The following is a 24,486-nucleotide window of genomic DNA, read 5'->3' as shown; positions in this document are numbered from 1 at the left end:
GGAAGAGAAAGCAGGGCAAAAAGAAGTCTTTTTTTTTTTCTTTTTTTTTTTTTAAAGACTGAAGAGTCTTTTCTGACAGCTAGTCAGAGTTAGAATTAGTTCAAGGAAATGTTAATAATGCACTGCCTGGCTTAATCCCTTTGATATCACCAGGTATCCTCCTGTTCATGGGTTAATTGCTTTAAAAGCGGAGGCAATATTCTGAGCGGTGGGCCGCTTCACCTTTTCACAGCTGTTACCATTGAGTGACAACTAAATCCCATGTGTAAGATGAGGAAGAGCTCAATCTCCAATTGGGAGAAAATTTATGTAAACCGCAATCCCTTCAGAATGTGCGGAAGTCACAGACTTTCTTGATTTACTCTGCTTTTCCCAGAAAGCTCTATTGTTCACTTCCCTAAGTCCCATCAACCCTTTGTAGCAGAATATCACAGCGGCAGCAGATAGCTTGAAATATATAAATGCTATCATAGCTCTGATTAATAGCGGCGCTTATGAGTCAAGTCTGATAACAGAGCAGCTCTCCACTCAATTTCAGATACCGCTAATGGAATCTGTCTCCTGCAATTGTAATGTGAGAAGGCCTAATTTGCCATGGAGCTTGGAGCTGTCACCAGCCGGGGATTGCGGGGTCAGATGGGAGCTGCCAGGTTTGTGCCCCGCAGCTTGTATCTCGCGCTTTGAATAGCACAGCCCCCTGCCTGCCAGGGAGCTGATAGCCCGCCGGGGGGTTTATGCCACCCCGCACAATAGCGGAGGGCTGCATGGGCTGACTTGGTAATTGTGAAGCCAGCTCCAGTATTTTATTTTTTTAATTTTTTTTTTTTTAATTTTTTTTTTTTTTTTTTAGTGCTTCTTCTTGCCGCAGCTACCGCGGCTGCATAATTTCTAATAAGGGGTTTTAACAAATGTCAGATTAGGAAAAGTTTCTGCAATTACAAAAAAAAAAAAAAAAAAAAAAAAACTTATAAAACATTCAAATTGCTAAAGCCGGTTCCTACCGAGAGTTTTTTCTTTTTCTCTTTTTTTTTTTGGCTGCTGGAAGCAGACACCGTTTATTATGAGCGCCCGGGATCAAGCGTACCTATTTTCTAAGGATTTTTGAGTTTGTGAATCAAGCCTAACTAATGCTCCCTTTCTGCTTACAAAGACACAGGGAGAGAAGTTCCCTCCTGGCTTGGGTGGCTGGAAGTGCAGTTTTTACTCAACTTATTAGAAAGTTGCAAGCACAGCAGGGCATTTCCTAGAGCAGCCCAGCTCTAATGAGTTTTATTGGCCTGTCGGGAGCTGCTCAGCCCCATGAGTTGCCCTGGGATGGCTTGGTGTGGTAGCATTCAATTGCCAAACTCCCTGAGAAGAGGCTGCTGCTCCCCTACCCAGCCTTTGGTTGGGTACCTCTTACATGTGCTGGTAGTGTTCGAGGCTGCATGTTGATCTTGGGGACTTGGGATCATCCTACAGGTGGAGCTCAGTGTGACCCTACAGAGCTGCAATGGTGGTGGCCTCACCACAAGCCCCCCATCCCATAGGGCCTGTGTAAAAGGATGGGGGCAGGACCACCTCTCTTAGCCGAAATTCTTCCTGCATCAGTACTTCCCAGCCAGTCCTGACGGTCCCTTTTCATTTATGGTGCTCCTGCCTTTTTGCATGCTTTTTATTATTATCATCTCTTCATGGCTGTGAAGACTCCATCAGGATGGGTGAACCGAGCTGGGTTCTGTGCTGCCTCCTCCTCCAGTGCTGGGATTGGAGGCTGCAGGCACAGCTCAAGTGGCTCTTGAGCGTGAGGTCCTTAAGGAAGACTAAAATCTGGGTTGCTATTCCCTGTAGTACCTGCGCCGGCTCTTCAGGGCTGAGAGCAGGAGAAACTGGCTTTTGTCTGCTGAGTGTTTGTGACAGGCAGATCCAGAGGGACTGGCGTTTGGGGGGATGATTATCAACACTTCGGTCCTAAATGCACGTTTGATTTTTATTTGTTTTCTCCTTAAAAAATAGTTCTTCTGATTAGAATGGACATTTACAGAAAGGCTGGTAGAAGCTTGGCTGTTGAATCTTCTAAGTCCCATTCTTCTTTAGCTTCCCTTTAGCAGGGAGAAAAGAAAATGGAAAAAAAAAATTCCTTTTGGTGATGGAGATGGTTAAAAGCAAGAGTTGTTCCTTATACAGAGTGTTTGAAAAGAAAAATTGAAACAAATCTGCTACCCTCTAAAGTTTTGGAGGAAACAGAAGGCAGAAATAATCAGCTTATTTTAGTAGATAGGTGTTTCCAGTGTTTAATACATTAGCTTCAAATATAAAGTGTGGTTTGATTAGCTGACTTTTCTTAAGAAGCCACTGCTCTGAAGATTGCATTTAACTAAAACATTCCAGTTCAGTTACAATTCCCATACCCTTATGGCTTTACCCAAATCGTTTAATAGCTTCTTGCAAATGACTAAATACAAAGTTTCAGGCATTAATTTTTAAATAAATAGCAGCTAAGTAGTTTGCTAACTGAGTATAGGTAGAACCTATACTCTTGGCTTAGGGAAAGTTTTACCAAACTTAGGACAGAGGCTGAATGTTGAATTGCATGTTGACACGTCATAGAGATTACCTGCAGATGAAAAGCTAAAACCTTGCCAAGACACATTAAAACATCTAATCAGAGTTCTCCTTGCTGTTTTAACTCCTAATAAAAACCTGCAGCCCCGATACTCCTGGCTAAAAGCAGTCTGTATTGCCCACATCCTTGGATTTGAAGCCCAGGCACACATTCTAATATTCTTGTTTCTGAAAACTAAATATTTTTTTATTCTTTTATGTGTAGGGCTGCCAAGGGAAAATACTTCTCACAAAGGACTGTGTGCATTCTTCTTTGCTGACTGTTTCTGTCCCTCAGAGCATGTTATCAGGTGATGGGAATTTCTGCCCATGTTCATAAGGTTCCAGTTAGTAGGCTGGTTGTTTCTGAGCTTTTGCTGTAGTTATAGGATATCTCCTTCACCTCTTATGTTCACCTTGTTCCACACCACACTCTGAGTTACTCATTAAAATACCATCTGTGCCTGCCTTTAAAGGAGTTGTAGCCTGCAACATGTTGTCACCAGCAGCATCTTCACTTGTAGATTGCAGTCCTGCTTTGCAAATCCTTTCATCCTCTTAGTTTCATGCTTCGTGAAACTTAGTTTCATGCTTTCATGCTTCTTAGTTTCATGACCTCCAGTCCAGCCCCCGTCCTTTTGCTCTTCCAGTTCTTCCTTTCTCTGTTTTATCTTCCTGCCTCTCCCTCTACCAGGTATGTAGGAATCCTCATGTGGGTCACGTTAGCTCAGCCACAAGGCCGGTTTCATTGCATTTGGGGCCAGCATTGTGTGGCATAGCTGTGTGGGATTCATTTCTGCTGGTGCTGCTTTGCTCCATCACCTCTTGTGTTGAGCAGAGCTGCTTGGTGTGTTATTTTCTGCCGGTTAGGTCTTGTCTGGAAATACCTGATTTTATCACTTCCACTTCTCAGAGTGTTTCCTTCTCAATCATCAGCTGTAAATGAACTGTAGAATCACAGAATGGCCTGGGTTGCAAAGGAGCACAGTGCTCACCCAGCTCCAACCCCCTGCTGTGTGCAGGTCACCAACCAGCAGCCCAGGCTGCCCAGAGCCACATCCAGCCTGGCCTTGAATGCCTGCAGGGATGGGGCATCCACAGCCTCCTTGGGCAACCTGTGCCAGTGCCTCACCACCCTCTGGGGGAAAAACTTCCTCCTAACATCCAACCTAAACCTCCCCTGTCTCACTTTAAAACCATTCCCCCTTGTCCTATCACTGTCCATCCTTGTAAACAGCCATTCTATCATTCCCATTGTTGATAACAGAATCTGGAAGAAGCTCTTGGTCTCCATTGTACATTTCCCAAAGCTGCTCTTGTGATGTTCTTGGACAGTTGAGCACACACCCTTACGTTTTGTCTTTTTGATTTTTCTTAAGCGCCTGGTGCGCTTGTAGGAGCTTGGTGCTCCATACACACAACATGTTCTCACAGAGAGAACTTAGCAGGAAGCTTTTCCTTAGTGTTTCAGTGGGAATGAAAGATGAAGTCAGCTCTTCTTCCTAAAAGCCTCTGGATTGTGCCCAGTGCTGGATTCTGAACCTGCACTACTTGGGGGCTGGACGGTGAGCAGGGGTGTCCCCTACCCACAAAGCTGGGATAAGGCTGTAAGCTTTGAGTTGAGTAACTTTTGCGTAAGCCTGGTTTCATCAAACTTGAAGCGTAAGTTTGAGACTTTTTATCGGGGTGGGAGGTCTTTAATCTTGTTTGAACTCTACTAAGATGCTTGAGTCTTTTCTAGTAAAGACGAAAAAACTGGTAAATGATTGAGAAGATTGCCTAAAATTCTGCTTCTCTTTCCCATGGTGTTTGAGAGAGGTGCTTTATCTTTTCTACTGTATTTCCCTGCAAGAATTTCAAGTGGATTTACAACCTTATTTCTTTATAAGTTTTTGCTGGTTAAAGGAAAGGAAAGTCTGTCATGTTAGGCTGGCTTGGTAGGAAGATCAATGGAGCAGCGCTGATGCCTGTGTGACGCCTGTCTGTGTGGTTGTGTGACTTGAAACTTCGTATTAATGCTGGTGGAAAACCTGTAGTGATTGGCACCTTTAGTTACTTGTGAGCATGCATTCAATTTATTGAAGATTTCAAGATGGAATTCCATGCTAGAAAACACTTAAATAGCAACTTCTTTATCACAGTATAGCTGTAACGTGGCTTTTATTTTGCTGAGTGGTATGGGTATTGAGTGACAGCTTTTTTTCTGGGATGTTTTGTTCAGACCATCCAGCATGTCCCATGTTAGGAAGAGAAATGAAGATCAGGTCTTTCCACTTCCTTATGCTAATCGTCTTCTCCCCATGGAGAAGACCTCTTATTTTTAATAGTTTACAGCTTCCAGTTTTAACTGCGTGAGTTCTCTGACGTCTACAGAAATACATCTACAGGAATGTATCAGCTTTTCAGCCTGCTGGGAGAGCTTAGTTTGTTTTGAGAAAGTGGGAGAAACTTATGATGAAGGAGAGGAGCCCTTACTAGAGAGTGCTTTCCCAGAGTCCCTCTTGTCCCTGTTTGCAAAGGCTGTAGGTTTTGTTTGCTCATCTCCATTTATCTCAGTTATGTTCTCTGAGGAACTCCATTAGCTGCTTTTACATGGATACCTAGTCCTTGATGGGCAGAATGAACCATGTGGGGACATTGCTGTGGTTGCACTAAGGGATACGGTCAGAGTACAGGTATCGATGATTCAGGTATTGATGATTCAGCTTGGTGAAGAGGTTGACTAGCCTATGCTACTTTTGTTTTAAACCTGCCAGGAATATTCTGTCTAAATGGAAATATGCACCTGGGGTAGGATTAGAAATATACCAGTCTGTATAGAGCCTGTGATTTTCTAGAGAGCAGCTTTAACCCTAGTCACAGCTATTAGTCCTTGGATGAGACATGGCTGAGCTGGTTGTGCTGCCCTCCATCCCATTCTGCAGGGTAACTTTCTATGGGACAGATCTTCCAAAGAGCAGGGCCCATAATGCAACCAGCAGAGTGGGTGCAATGGGTTTCCTGGGCTAAATCCAACCTCTGGGCTCCCCAAGCTACCTGCAACATCCAGCTCATTTGGGAACAAGAGCTGAAGTCCATCTAGCTGGAAATGGCACCCACTGTCTCCTCTCCCACTGTCTGGTGGGTGCCTCTCCATCCCAGGGCTATGGGTACTGCAATCCCCACCCAACCCAGAGACAGTCCAACCTGCCTTAGGGAAGCTCTGCTAATGCTGTCCATCATGAATAGCTCTAATCCACTCTTTATGCGGGGCCTCAATGAACTTAAGGCTGCATCACTGCTCATGTGTCCTCCAGCACAGAGGCATGACTCTCTGGCTCAGCGTACCATGACCTGCTGTGTCATTGCTCATCAAGGTTTTGGAACTGAATTGAATACTGGGAGTTTTTGTGGTGTTTGTGGAGAAAAACCCAGCTTGGCTCACCAGCCGTTCACTATTTGGTGCCTTGCAAATACACGGGATGGCTAAGGTGTGCTCTTCCTAATTGCAATTCTCTGCAAAGAAATTATTAGGGACATATTAACCATATGATGTTTTGGAAGGATGCTGGGTGGCAGTCATAATTTCTGCTGCTACAGTGTTTTTTTAAAAAAAAAAAAGAAAAAAAAGAGGACAATAAAGTAGGCTTTTTTTTTTTTTTGTTGGAAAAGAAGATTTCATGTTATCTGTGTTTGCAGGCTTTCTGGCTCATATGCTGGAGGAATCCTTGCTGCGGGGGTGTTTTCATTTTCTCGTCTAACATGGCAGTGGTCCATCACGGCGGAGGTTTTTAGCTTAAACAATCTGTTTGTGGGGCTGCTTATGGCTCTTACCGTGCATTTTGAGGAGGCATCCACTGCAAAAGAGAGATCAAAGGTAAAACGTCTCAAGCCAAGTGAATAGTTTTTTATTATTATTATTATTATTTTTTTCAATTAGTTATGACAAGTCTGTTTAATTTCCTATCCATTTAGTCCTGATTCAGTTTCGTTAAGCAAGGGAGGGCCGATTTTGGGGCTGGGTTCAGCGGTGTTGATCCTTGATCCACCTGCATTTTCAAAAGTGTCAAGCATTTGAAAATCTGTGCACTTTGCTTAAGGGTTTTGTTGGGACACGCTGGATGGGCATTTTTGTGTTGCTTTACACGTAGAGGATAGGAATGGAAAAAGCAAAATCATTTTCATCTAAATGTTTTAGCACAAAGTTTAATTTTCTGCATCAAAGACTCAAAGTAGGCTGTGAGTGTTCAAGGTTTTGTTGGTAGGACTGTTATTTTTCCCAAGGGTAAATAGATACGTCTTACAGAAAAATTCATCCAGTCTGAAACCCACATTTCTAATGAAAAACAGAAGTGGACAATTTTTCTGTCAGTTCTTTGCAGTTCAATGTATACTGTTTCAAAATGAAAACTACCCCCAAAATAATGCCATTATTAAATACAGGGACAATTCATGCTGTATTCACTACTCTGGGAGCAGATCAGGTGGTCAGATGGCTTTACTCACCAGTCTTGCTCTTCCTACTTTACTTTGCCTGAACATCTGATCTGTTCTCTACTTACTGACTTGCCTGCTGTGACTCCTATAAATTGTGTGAATAAAAGGATTTTTGTTGGGCTAACCTAGAATTTCAGGAGCCCACAGTGGTAGTTTACTCAGCTTTGCAAGTTATCAAATAACACGTGTTGTCACTGGCTAGAGAAACCTTGTTTCATCATTGGATTTATTTATTTTTTTCCTATTTTCTGCTCAATTCTGTCCCGAGATCCCTAGAGACTGGGACTCCATGGAGATGGAGTTGGGCATTTTCCAAGCTGCTCCTGTGCTTGACGCACCCAGTTTCCAGTGGGATTTTCAAATGAGTTGTCCAGAAGTAGTCAGTGAGCTTATTTCCTTTTTTTTGGGTGTTCAGCACCCTACAACTCAACGAGGTCAGGCTACAAACACCAAGTCGACAACACGTTTCACAGGATCATTAAGGTTGGAAAAGGCCTCCAAGATCACCAAGTCCATGCCCAACCCATTCCCACCATGCCCTCTGCCCACTGCCCTCAGTGCCACATCTCCATAGTTCTGGAACACCTCCAGGGATGGTGATTCCACCACCTCTCTGTTCCTGATCACTCTTTCTGCGAATTTGCTCCTAATATCCAGCCTGAAACATCTTTAGCAGTGTGTTTGCAGGTCGCCGGTATACACAAAGAATTACTGAGGTGTCCCAAGTCTTTCAGGGCAGCTCTGAAGACCACAAGGATTTTTTTTGAAATTGTAGCAGGTTTTTCTTTTGACAAAGCAACATCCAGTGTTAAATTCTAATTAAAAGCTACTGGGTGATCCCATCTCCACGTGAAGGCAAATGTTTACCCCTCACATGCCATTGTCACCTAGTGACTGAAATAAGCAGGACTGAGCAGAGCTTACGGCCACTTGAGGTGGAGAGATGCTTTCTGTAGCATCAGCCTGGGATGGTCAGAGTGCTGGTAACAAAGCTAAGTAATCCTCAGTGAGTACCAGAAATACCCTGCATAGTCTGAACACATTACCTCTATTATCAGAAAACAGGTTCTGAAATTATGCTATTGAGTGATACTGCTTTTAATTCCCTTTGTTTAGCAAGTTTGTGTAGCCCTGACTTTAGCCATCTGTGCCTGCAGAAGAGGAAAGAATTAACTCCTGTTACATAAAATCATATTTTCATACATAGAAATGGCTTAATTATTTTTATGGCATAAAACTTAACTGAAGTAACCTGTGTTTTTTGTATTACAACCAACCAGTGCTCACAGGTGTGTTTTGTCTCGTTCTCTATGTCTGCTGTGGGGTGCATTGATGCTGCTTTGGCGTGTGGCTCTTTTTGCAAACTGTGAAGAGCAATTATGAGGTGTTTGTTTGTTTGTTTTTCCCTTCCAGATCGCCAAACTTGGTGCTTTTTGCTGCGGCCTCAGTTTGTGCAATCAGCACACAATAGTGCTTTATATTGCTTGTATTGTACCTTGGGTTCTCTTCCTGCTCTTCAGAAAGACGGTGTGTATTTTGCTGACTCACAGCTGTTTTAGCTTGCTTTAAGGCACTGGCTTATGACTGGAGATGAGTTTCTCTGTGTTGATTCCCTGGTGGTAGCAAATGGAAGCTGCATGGACTTGTTGTCCATCGTGTGACTGCTGCCAGCAAAGACACAAAGAATTAGCAAGGGTGCTGCAGGTGCTGATCTCATGCATTTCTCTTCAGCATGCCCCTGGGATGTGCCAGGTTTGGTTGCCTCCAGCTCTGACACTACTAGGACTGGAGTCCTGCAAGAGGCTCTTTTGGAGAAGGTTCAGAGGAGCACCATGAGGATGATCTGATGGCTGGAGCACCTCCTATGAAGATAGGCTGAAGGAGCTGGGCTTGATCAGCCTGGAAAAGGCTGCAGGGAGTCCTCACTGAGGCCTTTTAGTACTTAAAGGGAGTTTATAAACATGAGGGAAATCAACTTTTTATGTAGGTAGTGATAGGATAAGGGGAATGGTTTTTAACTAAAGGAAAGGATATTTAGATTAGATGACAGGGGAGAGTTCTTTACTGAGAGAGTTCTGAGCTGCTGGAACAGGCTGCCCAGAGAGGCTGTGCATGCTCCATCATTGGAAGTGTTTAAGGCCAGATTGGATGAGGCTCTGGGCAATTTGATCTAGTTAAACTTGATTTAGCAGCTGGCAACCTTACCTGTGGCAGGGGAATGATGATCCTTGAGGTCCCTTCCAACCCAAGCCAGTTCTATGAACTCTCAGGTGAGGCACCTGGCTTGTGCCAGCTGGAGAAGACCAAGGCAAAATTGACCTTCAGTGGACAACAAGCCCTGAAGCGGTCAGATGTCCTGGAATCTCAGAGTAGTTGGAGGTCGGAAGAGACTTCTGGAGGTCATCTCCTTGTTCATTGCAGAACAAGGAGACCTTTTTGCATACCTGGCTCAGGAAGGTGATGTGCATCCATCTGGATGAGGTTCCATGATAACATTTAGGGACTTTACAATTCTCTTGTCAGATGTAGGTGGTTTTCTGCAGATGGCTTTGTTGGGCTGGGTGCAGACATGTTGTAGGAACTCTGCTCTAAAAAGTGCTGCATATCTCAAAAGATTTAGTACTAATATCACTTTACAAGTGGGCCAGAGAAACCTCCACCTGTACCCTCTGCCTTCTACCTTTAGATGACAATTGGGCAGCTTTGTGCTGGGGTGCTCCTACCTGTATTTCTACACCCTCAGCCTGGCAGATCAGGTGTGGTTCTACACAGTGGCACAGCTTATAGCTAAGCCTAGAGTGAAGTGTGTGAGCAGCAAGAGATAAGATGCAGTTCAGACAAGCTTGATGCAAAAGTCCTTCTAGCAAAAGCCCTGCAGCCTTCCTGTTTCCTTTACCAAAGTGATGGTTCATGCAGTGTATTTTTCTTCTTTAAACAGTTGTTTTTTTAACCAGGGAGGTGCACAGACCTCTGTGATTTCCAGCAGAGAGAATGCTGTTGCAATGTAATGTTCCTGGGAAATACTTTAGACAGTTCAGGAAAGCATGCTGCGGAAAACCACCTAATAATAAGATATTTGATCAAAACCAGTGCCTTTCAGTTAGAAATAAATTTAAGAATTTCTAAAGAAATTTTGGCCGCCAACTTTATCAGGCTACTTTCTCTGTTCTGTGGGTTGTTGCTCTGAATGCTGAATGGTGTCTATTCCACATAACCCCAAATTCTGAACAAGTGTTTGATTGACAGGACGGTGGCTAATGATAAAGCAAGCGTGCAATATTCTAGGGTGGGATTTTCCAAAGCACTTAAAGGAGTTAGGCACAGAAGTCCCTTTGAAAGTCTTGTCTTCCTGACCCCTTAGGCAATCTTGAAAATCCCACCCCAAAAGTTGGCCTATCCAATTTAGCCAGTGTAATCATGATAAAGTAAATGGCAAAACTGACTCCTGATGATGGTGATGATGTGTGTAGTTGTACTAGAGCAGCATTTTTTTTTTGCCAGATGGAATACCAGCCAACTCTTAATCGCTGCAAAGTGGGTTATCTCAGCCTTGCAGTGCTTCAGCCATCTATGCATGTCATGCCATGATTTAAATGTGAAAGATGCAATGAGTATGATACTCATGAGTCCTAGCTAATATTATTTGCTTCACTTAAATTTCACCCTGCCATGCAAAGGAGATCAGTTTGATGCAGTTTCCTAGTAATCCACAAAATCATAAGGTTTAACATAGCATTTTGTAGGGACTTACTATAAATTGAGAGATCAGCTCTGTGTAAATATATTTGATGTTTTTTCTTTATCTGTTCTTGAAGTTCCAGCATGATTAAACTAAAATAAACATTGTTATGCAATATGACATATTTTGGTGCAGGAATTGTCCCTAGGCCATTTGCTGAAGTTGGGTTTATGCTTCTTGGCTGGTTTGCTGCCTTATCTCTATCTGCCGGCTTCGTCCCACCTCAATCGAGCCCGTTGGACATGGGGAGACCAGACGACTTTTCAAGGATTTTTGACCCACTTTCTCAGGGAGGAATATGGGACATTCAATCTGGTAAATAAAGATCATTTCCTACAAGGCTTTCTTTTGAGTAATGTGGCATCAGAACCTTTCTTAAATGGCCTGGAGGTGGAAAAATTGGAAATTTCTTTAAAAATAATTTCCTGAGTTTGACCTTTGGATCTGTCAGATTTTCTGGGTGTGGGTTCGATGGCTGGGAAAGCAAGACCTGATTCTCTTTGTCATTGTGGGATGAGCTGTGCTATTTACCAGGGGCTGTCCACATGTGTCATATTTATAACAACCCAAAGACCAAGTCTTGCTAGAGAGAGATGGCAACACCTGTTTTGTGTTGTTCTTATTTTAAGACAAATATTTGGCTTATTTTTTTTTTAAATCATTTTAAACCCAGCTATTGAAAGAGGCTGCAAGCAATTTTTCATTGCTTTAACCTTAAAAGAGATTCCTCTAACTTACATCTCAGTAATGTTGCATTGAAGTGAATGGTAGGTTTGGGGGAATCTCAGAATCGTTTGCTCTGAATTATTCTGTCTGCTTTGTGCTCTTGCAAAGAGAGGGAGATACAATATAACTGTGTGCAGAGTGTAGGATTTGCATCTTTCTGCTTCAACCCAAACTGAGCTCTGGCTACCCAAGCAGAGCAGTGGCCATTTTGTCTCAGAGTTTTCAATGCAGAATGCTGGGAATAAAAGAAAGGGTTGTGTTTTACATAGCATTGTGCTCCTACAGAGATAAGGTCCACCCTCTGAAGGACTTCTGAGACTTCCCTGTTGTCCTGTTCCCAGACCTCTTCTGAGAACTAGGTTCTGTTGGGCAGAGCAATGCCAATGCATACAAATCTCTCGACTGCTTTCTCCATTAGATCTGATGAATTCAAATTGATGTTCAGGAGGCTTAAGGATGGGCCATGTGTAATCCTGCACCACATTTATGTTGAACTGGTCTGAAACTGGAGCAGTGCATGCAGCAAAATCCAAGTGTTTGGTCCTAATGCTGGTTGGGCTAATGCAAGAGCCATCCTCTCACACTTTTATGTTCATAACTATTTTTTAAATGGAACGTACTATTCCATTTTTATTGAGGTTAAATACACCTTCCAGACTTCCTGAATCGTACCCAGCGAAGTGATGGAGGCACTGTCCCTGGAGGTGTTCAGGAATGGTGGACATGTGGCACAGAGGGACGTGGGCAGTGAGCATCGTGGGGGAGGGTTAGGGTTGGACTTGACCTTGGAGGTCTTCTCCAAGTAGGTAAAGAAGTAGAAATTGAGGCCCATGAGGTGCTCTCAGGCTATGGGAAGGTGCCCCCAGTCGTGCACTTTTAGTGGAGCTCACAGCTAAGCCATATGATGTGCTCTGGTCACAAGGTAATGAGTTGGGTTCATCTGGGTGGTGAACCATGCAAAAATGTAAAACAAAAAAATGGAGGAAAATTTTGCAGTGAACGTTCGAGTAGTTTGCTGTCTTTGGTTTTGCTTAAGCAATTCCTGTCCCCTGTGATCAGTGTGGTACCATTTGAAAGAGCTCTAGAGCAGCCCTTTACACTCAGGGTTCTGCAGACAGAAAGCGGGAAGACTTCTCCTTTCCCCAGTCAGTGTGTGAATTTCTCATTTTCTTTCTTTCTTTTTAATCCAGGCCAAGTCCGAGACTCGATCAAGTATGAGAGATATGCTGGTGTGAGTAAAGTCATGACTATTCCACTGCTGGGGATTCAAAATCCTGGCTTGTTCCTGTTTCTGGTAGACTCAACCCCAGCAGAACAGGGGTGCTGCCGTACAGCTGCCCTGTTTTCTCATTGCACTGAGTGCAGGCACTGAGTTGAGGGTCATGCAGACATGCACTGATTTCCCCACAGCTTCCAGCTGGAGCAGATGAGGTCAGAGCTGTCCCTTCCTGTCCTTGCCCTGGCACTCGTGGCCTGTTTCAGCACAGCACTGCGGTAAGTTGGAGGGGAATATTTACTCCCACCTGCATTTCCTTACTGACCAAGTGTGAGCTTTAGGTGCTTTCTCTGCCTTGTGCCACATGGAGCTATTCTGCTTCCTTGGGCAGAAATTTCAGCAGTTATCCTGTGTTATTGATAAAGAGCAAAACAGCCCTGCACCTAATTACCCTGTGACTCTGTAGATGCCTTAAAAATCTTGAGATCCTGATGGCTGCATGCTCTGAAAAACAAAAGTTTCATAAATTGGAAAAGTAAGGTAAAACTGACCCGCTCTTTGCATTAAACGCATTCAGATATGCAGAGAGACAGCTGTCTTCATGCACATATAACTTTTTCCTACTTTTGATCATGCCACTATAGTGCTACTATTTTTTTTTATTTTTATTTTATTTTATTATTTTTTATAGGATAAAGCAACAGAAATCACCCGTGATTTGTCTCTTCGCTGGAATGCTCTGTGTTTATTCACTCTTTTTCGCCTGGAGAGCAAATTTGGATGTTACAAAGCCTCTGTTTCTGGGAGTGGTAAGTTTCACTCTGAAAATTGCTCTGGGGTGTTGGTTTTTGGAAGCAGCCTCCTTCATGCTTCGTTGGCTGTTGGGTCCCTTGTGAATCAAGAGCAGGTGGTTGTCTTGGAGATGCAGAGGGTGCAAGCATGCAGCTACATTTTCTGTTCCCTTTTAACTGGGGAAGCATAAATATGGTCTCTGGGTATTTAGATAGATGATGTATGTTTAAAAGGAAGAATTAGGAGGAAGTTTTTCACACAGAGGGTGCTGAGGCACTGGAACAGGTTGCCCAAGGAGGTTATGGATGCCCCATCTCTGGAGGCATTCAAGGCCAGGCTGGATGTGGCTCTGGGCAGCCTGGGCTGCTGGTTGGTGACCTGCACACAGCAGGGGTTGGAGCTGGATGAGCACTGTGCTCCTTTGCAATCCAGGCCATTCTATGAATAAAGGAAAGAAACTTCTCCTTTCCTTGTCTCTGTCTGCCCTTCATTTGTGAGCTTTCCAGCTCGGAGATATCCTGCTCCAAAAGTGTAGACTCGCATCCCAAGGAAGCACTGCCACATTGCCTTCTGTCCTAGGTGGAGCGGTTCTGGATGCAGAGCAATATGGCTGTGGCTGTGCTGGCAGGGCTGGGGCTGGCTGCTCTCACGTCCCTCGGAGGTGCTGTGCTGCAGGGCAGCCGAGTGCTGCCGTGGCTGGAGTGGTTTTCTGCTGGGACTCTCATTGCTGCTCAAATTTGGGCCAACTATAGGTAAGACATCGTCTCGGGCATCACCTTCTCTTTCCCATGCTTTGCTTCAAGTTTCCCAGTGTTTTTTCTTAGTTTTTCTTTCTTTTATTAAATGAATTACATCTTATAATATAAGGCTTCCTTATTCCATAACCACGTTGAGAACTCTGCAGTGGGTTAGGTAAAAATCAGTATAGCAGTACGGCTGCTCAGGTGGAGCTTGACCAACTGGTGAAGTGTTGAGCTCAGAGGCTCCATAGGCAGAAATCCTTGCTTTGCACAAGGCTCAGGTTAATTAAAAGTGTTAAAAGAGTAGGGAGGGTTTCAAATACTTACTGTGTACTGGCACTTCCAGCTCCAAATCTTTATGTTTAGTCCAAGAAGAAAAATTTAGAAAAAAAGATCAGCATTAAGATGAATGCATGCACTGTGTGTGTATCTGTGCAAAACCATAGTGGCATGTCTCTTGTTCTAGCTTCTGGGGGACAGCAGTCTAAAGGCTTCGTGTTTGTATCTTCTAAGTGGAGATGATGCTTTTCAGCCAGATCTGACAAAGGGGAAGGACCTCACCACTGGATGTCTATTGCATAAAATTGTTCCAAACATGGGCAAAGCCGTGCAAGTGCCTGGCTTTAAAATGTTCTTTTTCATCTGCTTTCTTCAGTGATTGTGATCAGAGCAACAATTACACTGTTGATAAGTTTGCAAAAAACCTGCTGTCCTCTATGCCAATGGGTGCAGTGATTTTGCTAAGAGGAGACTTACCTGGGAACGCCCTTCGTTACCTGCATTATGTTGAAGGAGTGAGGCCAGATATCACATTAGTGGACCAAGAGGTAGGTTCAGAAGGTGATACTGAATGAGGCAACGTGGCAGGTATCCAGTTGTTGCACAGGGCTGATGTTTACCTTGCTGAGAAAGCTTCATCCTTTCTGTTTTCAGAAAATTGCATGTTGGGAGCAGTCTGGAGGGCTGAGAGTCAGCCAGCAGCCCTTGGGCAATGGGGCTTTGGGCTTTCTCTCAAGGGCTCTGCCATGTTGGGGCCCAATTCCTGAGGTCTCCTGTGTTATCCTGATCCACCAAAGGTGCTTTTGCAGACTTACTTATTTTTTTTCTTTTAATTCAAATGAAGATGCTGTGTCCCCTGGGGTGGTGGTTGTGCTTGTTTTTCCTGAGTACTGGAAGGAGAAGAATCCTCTTTGCAGGAAGGCACAGTTGCATTTCTACTAGCACATAATCCTTGCACTTGGCTTTGCAACAGGGTACTGTGATTTGTTGGGGAGCCCTCACCCAATGCCCCATGTCTAACCAAAGCTCTCTTGTGTCTCCTCACAGCTGTAGCTATTTGGGGTTTACATAGACTTTTTCCCCTCAGTGGCAATGACCATGTTTCTCCAAGTGGAAGCCACTGATGGTCTGATCTGATGGCATGGTCCCGGGCCATTGCTGAAATGAGAGGAAACCCTTACTGAATAAATGGAATCATTACTCACATGAAAGGCATTTCTACAGCTGCTGGTGTAAAATGGATGGAAACTCTGCTTCTTGTTTTAATTACGATAATGTTTTTGGTGATAGATGATGACCTATGAATGGTATTTACCCAAGCTGGCAAAGCATTTACCTGGTGTTCATTTTCCTGGGAACCGGTGGAACCCTGTGGAAGGAATATTACCTGATGGGACCCTTGCTTTTAATCTCCACCATTTCCTCAAAGCGAATAAGCAGTAAGCATTTCTTTCATAATGGAACAGCTTTCTGAAAATCTTCAACCTTTTTCTCTTGAAATTGTTTATGGAACAGCTTGGTGCTGCATCCAAAAGACCAATTTTCTCTACTGACTTCCTCCCCAGTGATGAGATTATTTTTGCAATTAAAGCAAATATCTGTGCGGAAGTAACTCCATCCAGATATAATGTTGTTCAGTGTTGTTGAACAGTATTATGTCTTGCTGAACAAGGTATAATACTCTCGTTGTTTTGAGGTAAGTTTGGATTTTAGGAAGGAAAAATAAGAAGGTGATTGGCAGAGAATATTTATGGATTTTTTTTTCTTTTGCTGACACAATTCGTCACAAAAAAAAAAGGAAGCATTCCTGTGTACTCAAAATGATGATGGTTGGAGAGTAAATTGCTGCAGCTTCTCCTTCCTGAACATTGTGGCCAAGTGATTAGCATAGAATGAATGTATTCCAGGAATAATCATCATATAAAAATAGCTTAGTAAGAGTGGAGAAAGGATTAGATACTCCCATGAATAAGAATAGCATCTGCATTTAGACTAGCTGGGGCGAGCGTGGGGAGGCAGACTAGCAGGGCCAGGTGCCACTGGGACAAAGTGGGCTTCTCCTACTTCTGGCACAGATGTAAGGTGTGACACGGGAGAACATCTCCCTTGGATGTCCCTCCTGCTCTGGTGCACGAGGTGTGCAGTACCATGGAGGTATTTATGTGCCCACAGAGCTGTTCCAGAGACGTTCTGATGCGAGATGCTCTGTGCTGCAGAAAGTAATAGAATCATAGGTTTGTTTGAGTTGGAAGGAACTCTTAAAGCTCATCTGGTTCAGCTTCCCCTCACTGAACAGAGACGTCTACAGTTGTGCTTCTTGAGACCTGTCTGCTGCACCAACATGGGGTGGGTGGGCAGCTCAAGCACGCGGGATTGCCCAGGGCCTCTGACATGGCTTCACCATTCCTCTCTTTGTTCCTTTTTTTGGCAGTAAAGAAGTGTTTGTCTGCATAGGTCTTCATGAAGGGGACTCAACCTGGAAGAGGAGTTACTCGCTTTGGCCATGGGGTACCTGTGAGAAGTTGGTTCCTTCTGATGCTGTCTTTGACCCAGGAGAGTGGATCCGTCTGACAAGAAATCTCTATAACTGGACTGAAGAGTATGGGAGGTAAGAGGCAGAAGCACAGCTCTGTGTCTTCCTGCTTCCTATTCCTCATAACCACATCCATTGCAGTGTTAGAGAAATTAAATCTGAGCTTTAATCTTAATGCTTTATGTTTTGGAACACACGGTATCTCTGCATGTGCTTTTTGTTTTTTGCTAGTGTTAAAAATTGAGGTTTCTAGTCAACTGTCAGGTCCAATTCTGATCCTAAAACTTCATTGGGAGCCCAAAACCGTTGAAGACATGGGACACCCAGAGCTTTAAATGTTGTAGACTGAGCTATGATGGGTTGGTAAAAATCATCTCTCACTTTGTGGATAGCTGGGATGCTGTGAAACACCTGATGTAAACACCAGAGGCTCCCCCTGTGCAGGGAGAGGGATAAAGTTTGATGAATGACTGAGGATCAGCTGAATTCCCTGCTGTCAGAGCTGTAGGCTTCATGACAGGTTTTCTGCTGCCTGGGAGGTCTGTCAGTGCTTGGGTTAGAAGGGATGATTGTGCAGTGAGCAAAACACAATGACATGACATGGATCTGATGGCTGCATTTTGTTTTAATTCCCGTTTAGTTTCAAGCCCTCTTCCTGGGAAGCTGTCGCCAATGAGGAGATGTGGCAAGCCAGGTGATGCTCCTTTGCTCCCCAGTGCATGGAAATACACACCAAAGCAGGCAGCTTGATAGTGCATGGCCTTATTGGATCTTAATGTGCCAAACTTCAGAAGGAAAATGCTAATTTCATTCACTTAGAGGTTCTGCTCAAAGCGTCTTGAAGAACAGAGGGTAGTTTGGGCATACCGTGGAAAGAAATCTGTATCACTGATGACTTGAAAAAATCTTGTTTACTGTCCCATACAATTAAAGAGCTTTATGGACATGGTGAAGACATGATCAGGAGATGTGAGCTGGTTATGTTAAGCAGTTGCTATAAGGTGTTTTCTTTTCTTGTTCTCCTAGGATGAAAACAGCTTTCTTTATATTTGGCCTTGCAGAAACTGCCAGTGTGCCTGCAGAAATGAAAGCACAGCTGTACACGTTGGCATACACTGTAAGTCGTATATTTTGTTATAAATACTGTCTGCAGTCTCCATCCTTTTTTTTTTTTTTTTTTAATTCTTTTGACCACATGGAAATATCACGGTGTATCTAGATAGGCTGTCCTGTAATCTGCATTCTCTCTCATTCATCCAAATCAGGAGCATAGCAGATTCAAAGAGATTTGTTCAGGGATTTTATCCCTTCCTGCTTGCCCTCTTGGTCACAGAGGATGCCAAAAGCTAACCAGTCAACACCCTCCTTTTGCTATAATTATGTTGTCTGCGCTGGGCTCCAAACCCATGCCAAGAGATTGCTTGTCCTAAAGTCCCCTCTATGCACTTGTCCTCTCTGTCATTACACAGTCTTGCATCTGAGCCAGCAAGTGTAAAATCCGACAGTCTTCTCACTGCAAATTAATTCTGCTGCATTTCACAGCAGAGAATGACACACGTAAGCTGGTGTAGGTATCTCAATAAATACTGCACTGCCAGAGATGCCAGCAGATGCACGAAACGATCAGTGTGTGTCAGCAGAGAGGAGATGTTTTATAGCCCAGCAAACAGTCTGTAAATCGCTTCCTTTAAAGTTTTGCCCATTTTCCTGTCATTTTTGCTGTTCTGTTCCATGAAGTTCCCAGGCATGATGTTGAGCTTATCAATATTGCCACTTAGCAAATGCTCCTTTCTCCTGATAAGGAAGATTGAGGGATCTGGGCTTGTTTAGTTTGGAGAAGAGAAGGCTCCGGGGAGACCTCATTGTGGCCTTTCAGTACTTGATGAGAGTGTATAAACAGGAGGGGGAACGGCTGTTTCTGAGGGTGGATGGTGATAGGACAAGGGGAATGGTTTTAAAGTGAGACAGGGGAGGTTTAGGTTGGATATTAGGAGGAAGTTTTTCAGCCAGAGGGCGGTGAGGCACTGGCACAGGTTGCCCAAGGAGGCTGTGGATGCCCCATCCCTGCAGGCATTCAAGGCCAGGCTGGATGTGGCTCTGGGCAGCCTGGGCTGCTGGTTGGTGACCTGCACACAGCAGGGGGTTGGAACTGGATGAGCACTGTGCTCCTTTGCAACCCAGGCAACCCTAGGATTCAAACTGCTCACATCCTGTTGAAGGTGTCCCAATCTCCTGGAACACTGAGTCAGTGTTTTTGCAGGCACAGCAGGGAAATCCATCTTTGCCCAGTCTGGTTCCCTCTTGGGAAAGGGCATAATGTGCTCTGGGGTTATCTCAATTTCTCAATTGTCTGTAATGTTTCTAAACAAACAGCTGCTGCACAAAATCCCTGGATTTTAGATTCACACTACCACACATCACATGGCAAACACAGAGTGAGTTTCAGATATGCTCTGACTCTGGATGATGGAGACATCTTAGTAGCATCTGTTCCTTTATGGGCAGTTCTGAAGCACTGTTAAGAGCTGTTGGTCGCCTTTGTTTGCTTAATTTGTCCCCTTTTTTTCTTTCTTTCTTTCTTTTTTTTTTTTTTTTGCCATTTAACAGTCCTACAAAGAAATTGTCAGCTCTCATCCACATCACCCAGTGAACTGGCACAAAAACTACGCCATAGCCTGCGAGAGGATGTTGCGTCTCCATCGGGTGGGTGAGGACCCTGAGGCATTGCTCTCTGAAACTGTTAAACATTTCCTCCTCTACACCCAGAAAGCAGAAGATGATCCCCAGCGGCAGGATATCCTACAGGCTGTGAACCACCTCCAGAAGGAACTGCAGGGGCTGAGGGAAATGAAAGCTGAGCTGAAGCGGCAAGCTGGGTAGTGCCTGTTCCACTGTGCCCCTTCTGAGGTGCTGAGGATTTTGACAGGTCCAGAGCTTTGAGTTGGTCACAGACAATGTGAGAATGTTGGGAAAAGGTGACAAAAAGAGCAGAGGGTTCTGCAGGAGCATACTGTTGTTTGGTATCCGATTGCTGTTGCCAAATGAACAGTTTGTATGTGAAGAAAGCTCAACACAAAATAAAATGCGGTGTTTCAAGAAGAGAGTTTCCTCCTAAAGGCAGCACTGAGAAAATCATTTAGATCTGTTTATGGATGTTTATGGATGGTTTATAGATGCAAAAGTATATGTTTTGCCCTTAAACATTGCTGCTGTTGTCAAGCAAAGAGTTTTACTACATTTTTCCTTAGACTGTGTGTCTGTGCATTTTTGCAGTCATGGGGCAGCATGGGTACGTGGGTTTCCATCAGGACAAGCATGCAGGATGGAGCCCTTGCAGGAGCATGATTGTGTGCTGTTTCAGGTGCCCTCCATGCCCTGGCTGTGCCTCTGTGGTGCTGCCAAAATGACCCCCTGGGAACAAATGCAGCCACTGGTATGGGGTGATGGTGTTGGGTGAAGACAAACCCAGCTCACTGCAGGGAGGGCTGTTTTCATTGCACTGGGATTTTATGCTGTGACAGACTTCACTGCAGTGGTTTTCCTGTAGCGAGTAATTTATATTTTTCTTCACAGACCAGCGTGATTGTATGCAGCAGCATGGCATCTCCTGTGCTGTGTGAGTCTGGGGTAGGGAGGCTGCAGTGCTGACATCCATCCTGCTTTCCATTCTTCCCCAAAGGCTAAGGAAGACTCAGTTCCCAAGAGCTCAGCTTCATATTTTCCAAAGAATGACATGAAATAGCTTGTCTTTCAAGGTTCTGTCAGTTAATATGTCTTAGAAAGGCTTAAAACAGACGCTGAACTCTGGTGGTGTTACTGGAAGTGCATGTTTGGCAGAGTTTTCATGCTTTGCTCCTCCATCCTCTGAAATCTCAGCATGGTGGTTTTATGGGAGAGAAACTGCTGTCGGTCCTGGGGTGCATTTGGGTTAGTAAACTTTTTGGAGAAGGCAGAAGGATTTCTGTAAGGATCACGTTACTGGGTGGCTCTGCTGGGAGCTTTGTGGGGATGCTCTCTTGCAGAACTTGGTGTGTAGTTTGAGTGCTGGATGTGCTGTGCTGTGCACACGGATAGGGGCAGTTTTAGGTGCTTGTGTACTTGCTGAACTTAACAGATTCCTTCAAGAGAAGATGACTTTTTGTTGGTCCCTCTAACTCATTGTGGGAAAACTTGAGCACTTTCATGGAGTGCTGTATGTATAAAAATCAAACTGCTCTTTGGATTCTTTTATTTTTTCTTTGTTTTTCTCCCTTTCATTCCAATGATTTCCATAGCAATTCTCCCCTGTCCTTCTATGAATCAATTCCTGTCCAAGCAGCAGATAAGAAATGACCAATGAAAAAGAAAAATAAAACTCAGGCTTGTAGGTTGCAAAGGGGAGAGTGAAGAAGAGCGATTCAGGGGTGTCTTTTTAGCTCTTTGTGTTGTAATTGACTACATTTCAGGTCGACTGTTCCTCACTTAAATCTCTTCCTTTTTGTCAGTTCCTGCAGAAGTGTTTGTACAGAGGGAGAGAATGTCGTACATTCCTCCATGCAGCTTTCTCAAGGCTGACTTTCTTCTCACTTCTCAGAATCAGTCCTTCAGGCTGGCAGAAAAGCATTAGGAATCCAATTTTTGAGTGCTTTTGTTACCTGCATTATTGAGAATCCATTCAAGCAAATATATTGAGCCAAGAGTTTTCTTTATCTTGATTCGATGCCTCTCCTTAGCTGCATAGTCTTGAAATAATTGGCAGCTTTTGTGAATTCTACTATCTGCTTGGGAGAAAAGAGGGGCTCTACAAGGTATGTAAGCTGCAGTCTGCTTCAAGTGATGTATCACCGTGTATTGTAAAAAGCAGCAATGCAAACTCCAAGCAGAACTTTCCCACCACATGCATTCCCAGGTGTGAGCAGCAGTGGAAATGTTGATTTTTTTTTTAGGGAAGGAGACCAGAAATGCTTGCATCTGTGAGCGCTGCTAGCGTATGAATTGCACGTGCAAACACGGGTGGCTGTGCTGGATGCTCAGCTGGAAGGTATCACCGATGGCAGATTGCAAAGGTGAAAACGTTTAACGGAGAAGGAAGTGTGAGATTTCCTCCTGTGAATCTGTTCCAATTAGATTTGCTGGTGCTTTCAGACGAAGCCCTGTGTGTTAGTAAGCCCGTTTGCTGAAAGGCAGTGCTGAGGGATGCTGGCAGAAGTTTAATTTTTATCAGCTCCTCTTAGGTGGCACCCCTAAGTTTATCAAACAAGCAAAGCTGATTTGCTCTTCGTTAGTCTCAGTTGCATGCGTTGGTTGCCAAGTAAACAGGATTTTGCATTTTCCTAATTACTTTCATATTTGTGTTTTACCTCTATTTGTTCTCTTGCAGAACCAGCCCTAATAATTAGTCAGACTCCTGCTGCCTGGGCCTTAAAAAAAAAAGAAGTGAAGGGGGACGACTTCAGAGGGCTTTTTCTCCCTTATAAATTCATTTTTTGTTACAAGCATCTTTTTATACATATTACTAAAGGGAGCGCACTAAGAAATGCAAATAATAGTTCTTTATTTTATTATGACAGTTAATTAATAGCAACCTGTTTTAATGAATAAAGTCACTCAGAGTCCTTCAGCACTTCCTAAGAGGAGGCCAGAATCTGTAGGGATCCTTTTTTTCCCCCCCATTGTATAGCTCCTAGACTCCGTTCGCTATATAGGGCCTGTATAGAAATGCTCGCTAATGAAGAGGGAGGGCGAGGAACTTGTCTGCATTCAAAGATCACTGGTGAGTCATTCAGCGAGAAAAGGCCCCTTGCTAGGAATAGTCACAGTTCCGCGGCATTGTGCTAGCAAAAGGGTTTGATCAAAGGTCTCCTGCGGAGCTTGCATGGTTTCCTTTCATACGACGACCATAATTAAAACCACTAATTCTCTTTTAAAATGCTGCAGGATGCCATGTAGGCATCTGTCTGGAGTGTCCTTTGTGCTGTCGGGAGCTGTTAAGGACCAGCGCCGAGGGCTTTTCAGCGACATGCCAGTCAGGAAGGTGATTCGACATAAGGGTGCCTCTGAAGGCTTGACAGGGCCTCGGCTACACAATCCGCGCTGAATTTGCCCCTTGTCAGCTGCCAGTAAATAAATCTCAAAGGGGGAAAAGCTGAAGTTTCATTACCTGATCCCCGGGGCTTTGTTGGTTTTGGCATCGCCCAGGGGGAAGCCCTGGCCCTGCGGGGCTGGGGCTGGAGGTGGCCATTGGGGCTGCGTCGGGCGCGGGGCCGTTTGAAGCCCGTCAATACTTGTAACAGTTCAGCTGTTGGGAAGACAAATAAATGGAAGAGCCCATTAATCCCCTTTGGGTACTCTGTGCCTTTTGCCCTTTTATCACAGCCTTATTAGGTTCCTACTCATCTTGAACCAGGAGGGATGAATTGAGGTTGTTGAGCGCTAATTGGCAAAGACTTTTCATCGTGGGCCAAGAACTTTCGCTGACTTGAAAGTAACTTCGCCGTGGGGAGGATCAGCGAATTCTTGCCTTGCCATTAAAACAAAACCCCCAAATCCCATCGTGATTCAGCGCGGTCTTTAAAAAGAAATAAAGGGAGGCAATTGCTAAATCGTCGGGCTTGGCCTTCGTCAAGATGTCGGTAACTTATATTTGCAGCTGAAAGGAGAGTTGCGGAGCCGGATGCTGAGCAGAGCGATCCGTCCTGAAACACAGCTGAAATCCCCGTGCCTTGCAGACGCACACATGCGTTGCCAAGACCTGTTCGTGGGTCAGCCTCGAGAGGGTCTGTAGGGTGGCACAGGTATTTGGGATGGCTTACAGCCACTTGACTGTCAAGCAAAGTGGTGCTGAAGTTACAGCATGCCCAGGGACAGTGCTGGTGCCCTTGATTCATCCCTGGGTTTGGTGAGAAATGAGTTACAAGTAGCAAGCGCCTCAGAACGGAACCGCTTTTGTGTTCTTGTTTTTTTATGCTGCTTTCGGTAAATGCTGTGTTAATTTGAATGTACTTAATGCCCTGCTTCCCCGTCTTCCCCACTGCGCTTTCAAAATGAATAAAATTCGCCGGGTCATATAAACATTTCATCCATTGGAAGTGCTGTGGGCCACCTCAGCCTGAGGCAGGGGGTAGAGAGCACAAAACCCGATTGCTATGTTCCCCAGCCTCCACATCTCTAAGATTCAGGAAACAAAGCACCCATGTTACAGATGGCATCTCCGAGTGATGCCCATGGGGATGGGAAGCCCTCAGCGTGGCCTGGCTGCAGACCACCCCAGGGACCTGCAGAGTTGGAGCTTGGCACAGTGCTAGGAGAGCAAACAAAGACTAAAGCTGCTCTGCTCACAGCAGGGGATGAAGATGTCCTTGTCAGTACCCTCCGAAAGGCTGTTTGGTTTAGATCTGCCCAGCAAAGCTGGAGCGAGTGCTTG

The 24,486-nt window shown here is 44.5% G+C and overlaps 1 protein-coding gene across 1 annotated transcript in view; it reads left to right on the top strand.

Annotated features, from left to right (window-relative positions):
• TMEM260 (transmembrane protein 260) overlaps window positions 1–20,331 on the top strand; it is a 29,253-nt gene extending 8,922 nt beyond the window's left edge. The window contains exons 4-16 of the mRNA XM_042814516.1: window positions 6,262–6,439; window positions 8,473–8,586; window positions 10,934–11,113; window positions 12,715–12,755; window positions 12,935–13,018; window positions 13,432–13,549; window positions 14,112–14,284; window positions 14,928–15,099; window positions 15,842–15,990; window positions 16,983–17,159; window positions 17,725–17,778; window positions 18,111–18,201; window positions 19,692–20,331. Coding sequence (XP_042670450.1) covers window positions 6,262–6,439; window positions 8,473–8,586; window positions 10,934–11,113; window positions 12,715–12,755; window positions 12,935–13,018; window positions 13,432–13,549; window positions 14,112–14,284; window positions 14,928–15,099; window positions 15,842–15,990; window positions 16,983–17,159; window positions 17,725–17,778; window positions 18,111–18,201; window positions 19,692–19,964 — 1,804 coding nt within the window. The 3' untranslated portion in view covers window positions 19,965–20,331. The remainder of the gene's footprint in view (window positions 1–6,261; window positions 6,440–8,472; window positions 8,587–10,933; window positions 11,114–12,714; window positions 12,756–12,934; window positions 13,019–13,431; window positions 13,550–14,111; window positions 14,285–14,927; window positions 15,100–15,841; window positions 15,991–16,982; window positions 17,160–17,724; window positions 17,779–18,110; window positions 18,202–19,691) is intronic.
• The last annotated feature ends 4,155 nt before the right edge of the window (window positions 20,332–24,486 follow it).

Source organism: Centrocercus urophasianus, unplaced genomic scaffold (assembly GCF_019232065.1).
Source record: "Centrocercus urophasianus isolate 14NV4802_14NV808 unplaced genomic scaffold, USGS_Curo_1.0 seq_14, whole genome shotgun sequence".
Lineage (NCBI taxonomy): Eukaryota > Metazoa > Chordata > Aves > Galliformes > Phasianidae > Centrocercus > Centrocercus urophasianus.
This window is presented reverse-complemented; position numbering and strand designations above follow the sequence as displayed.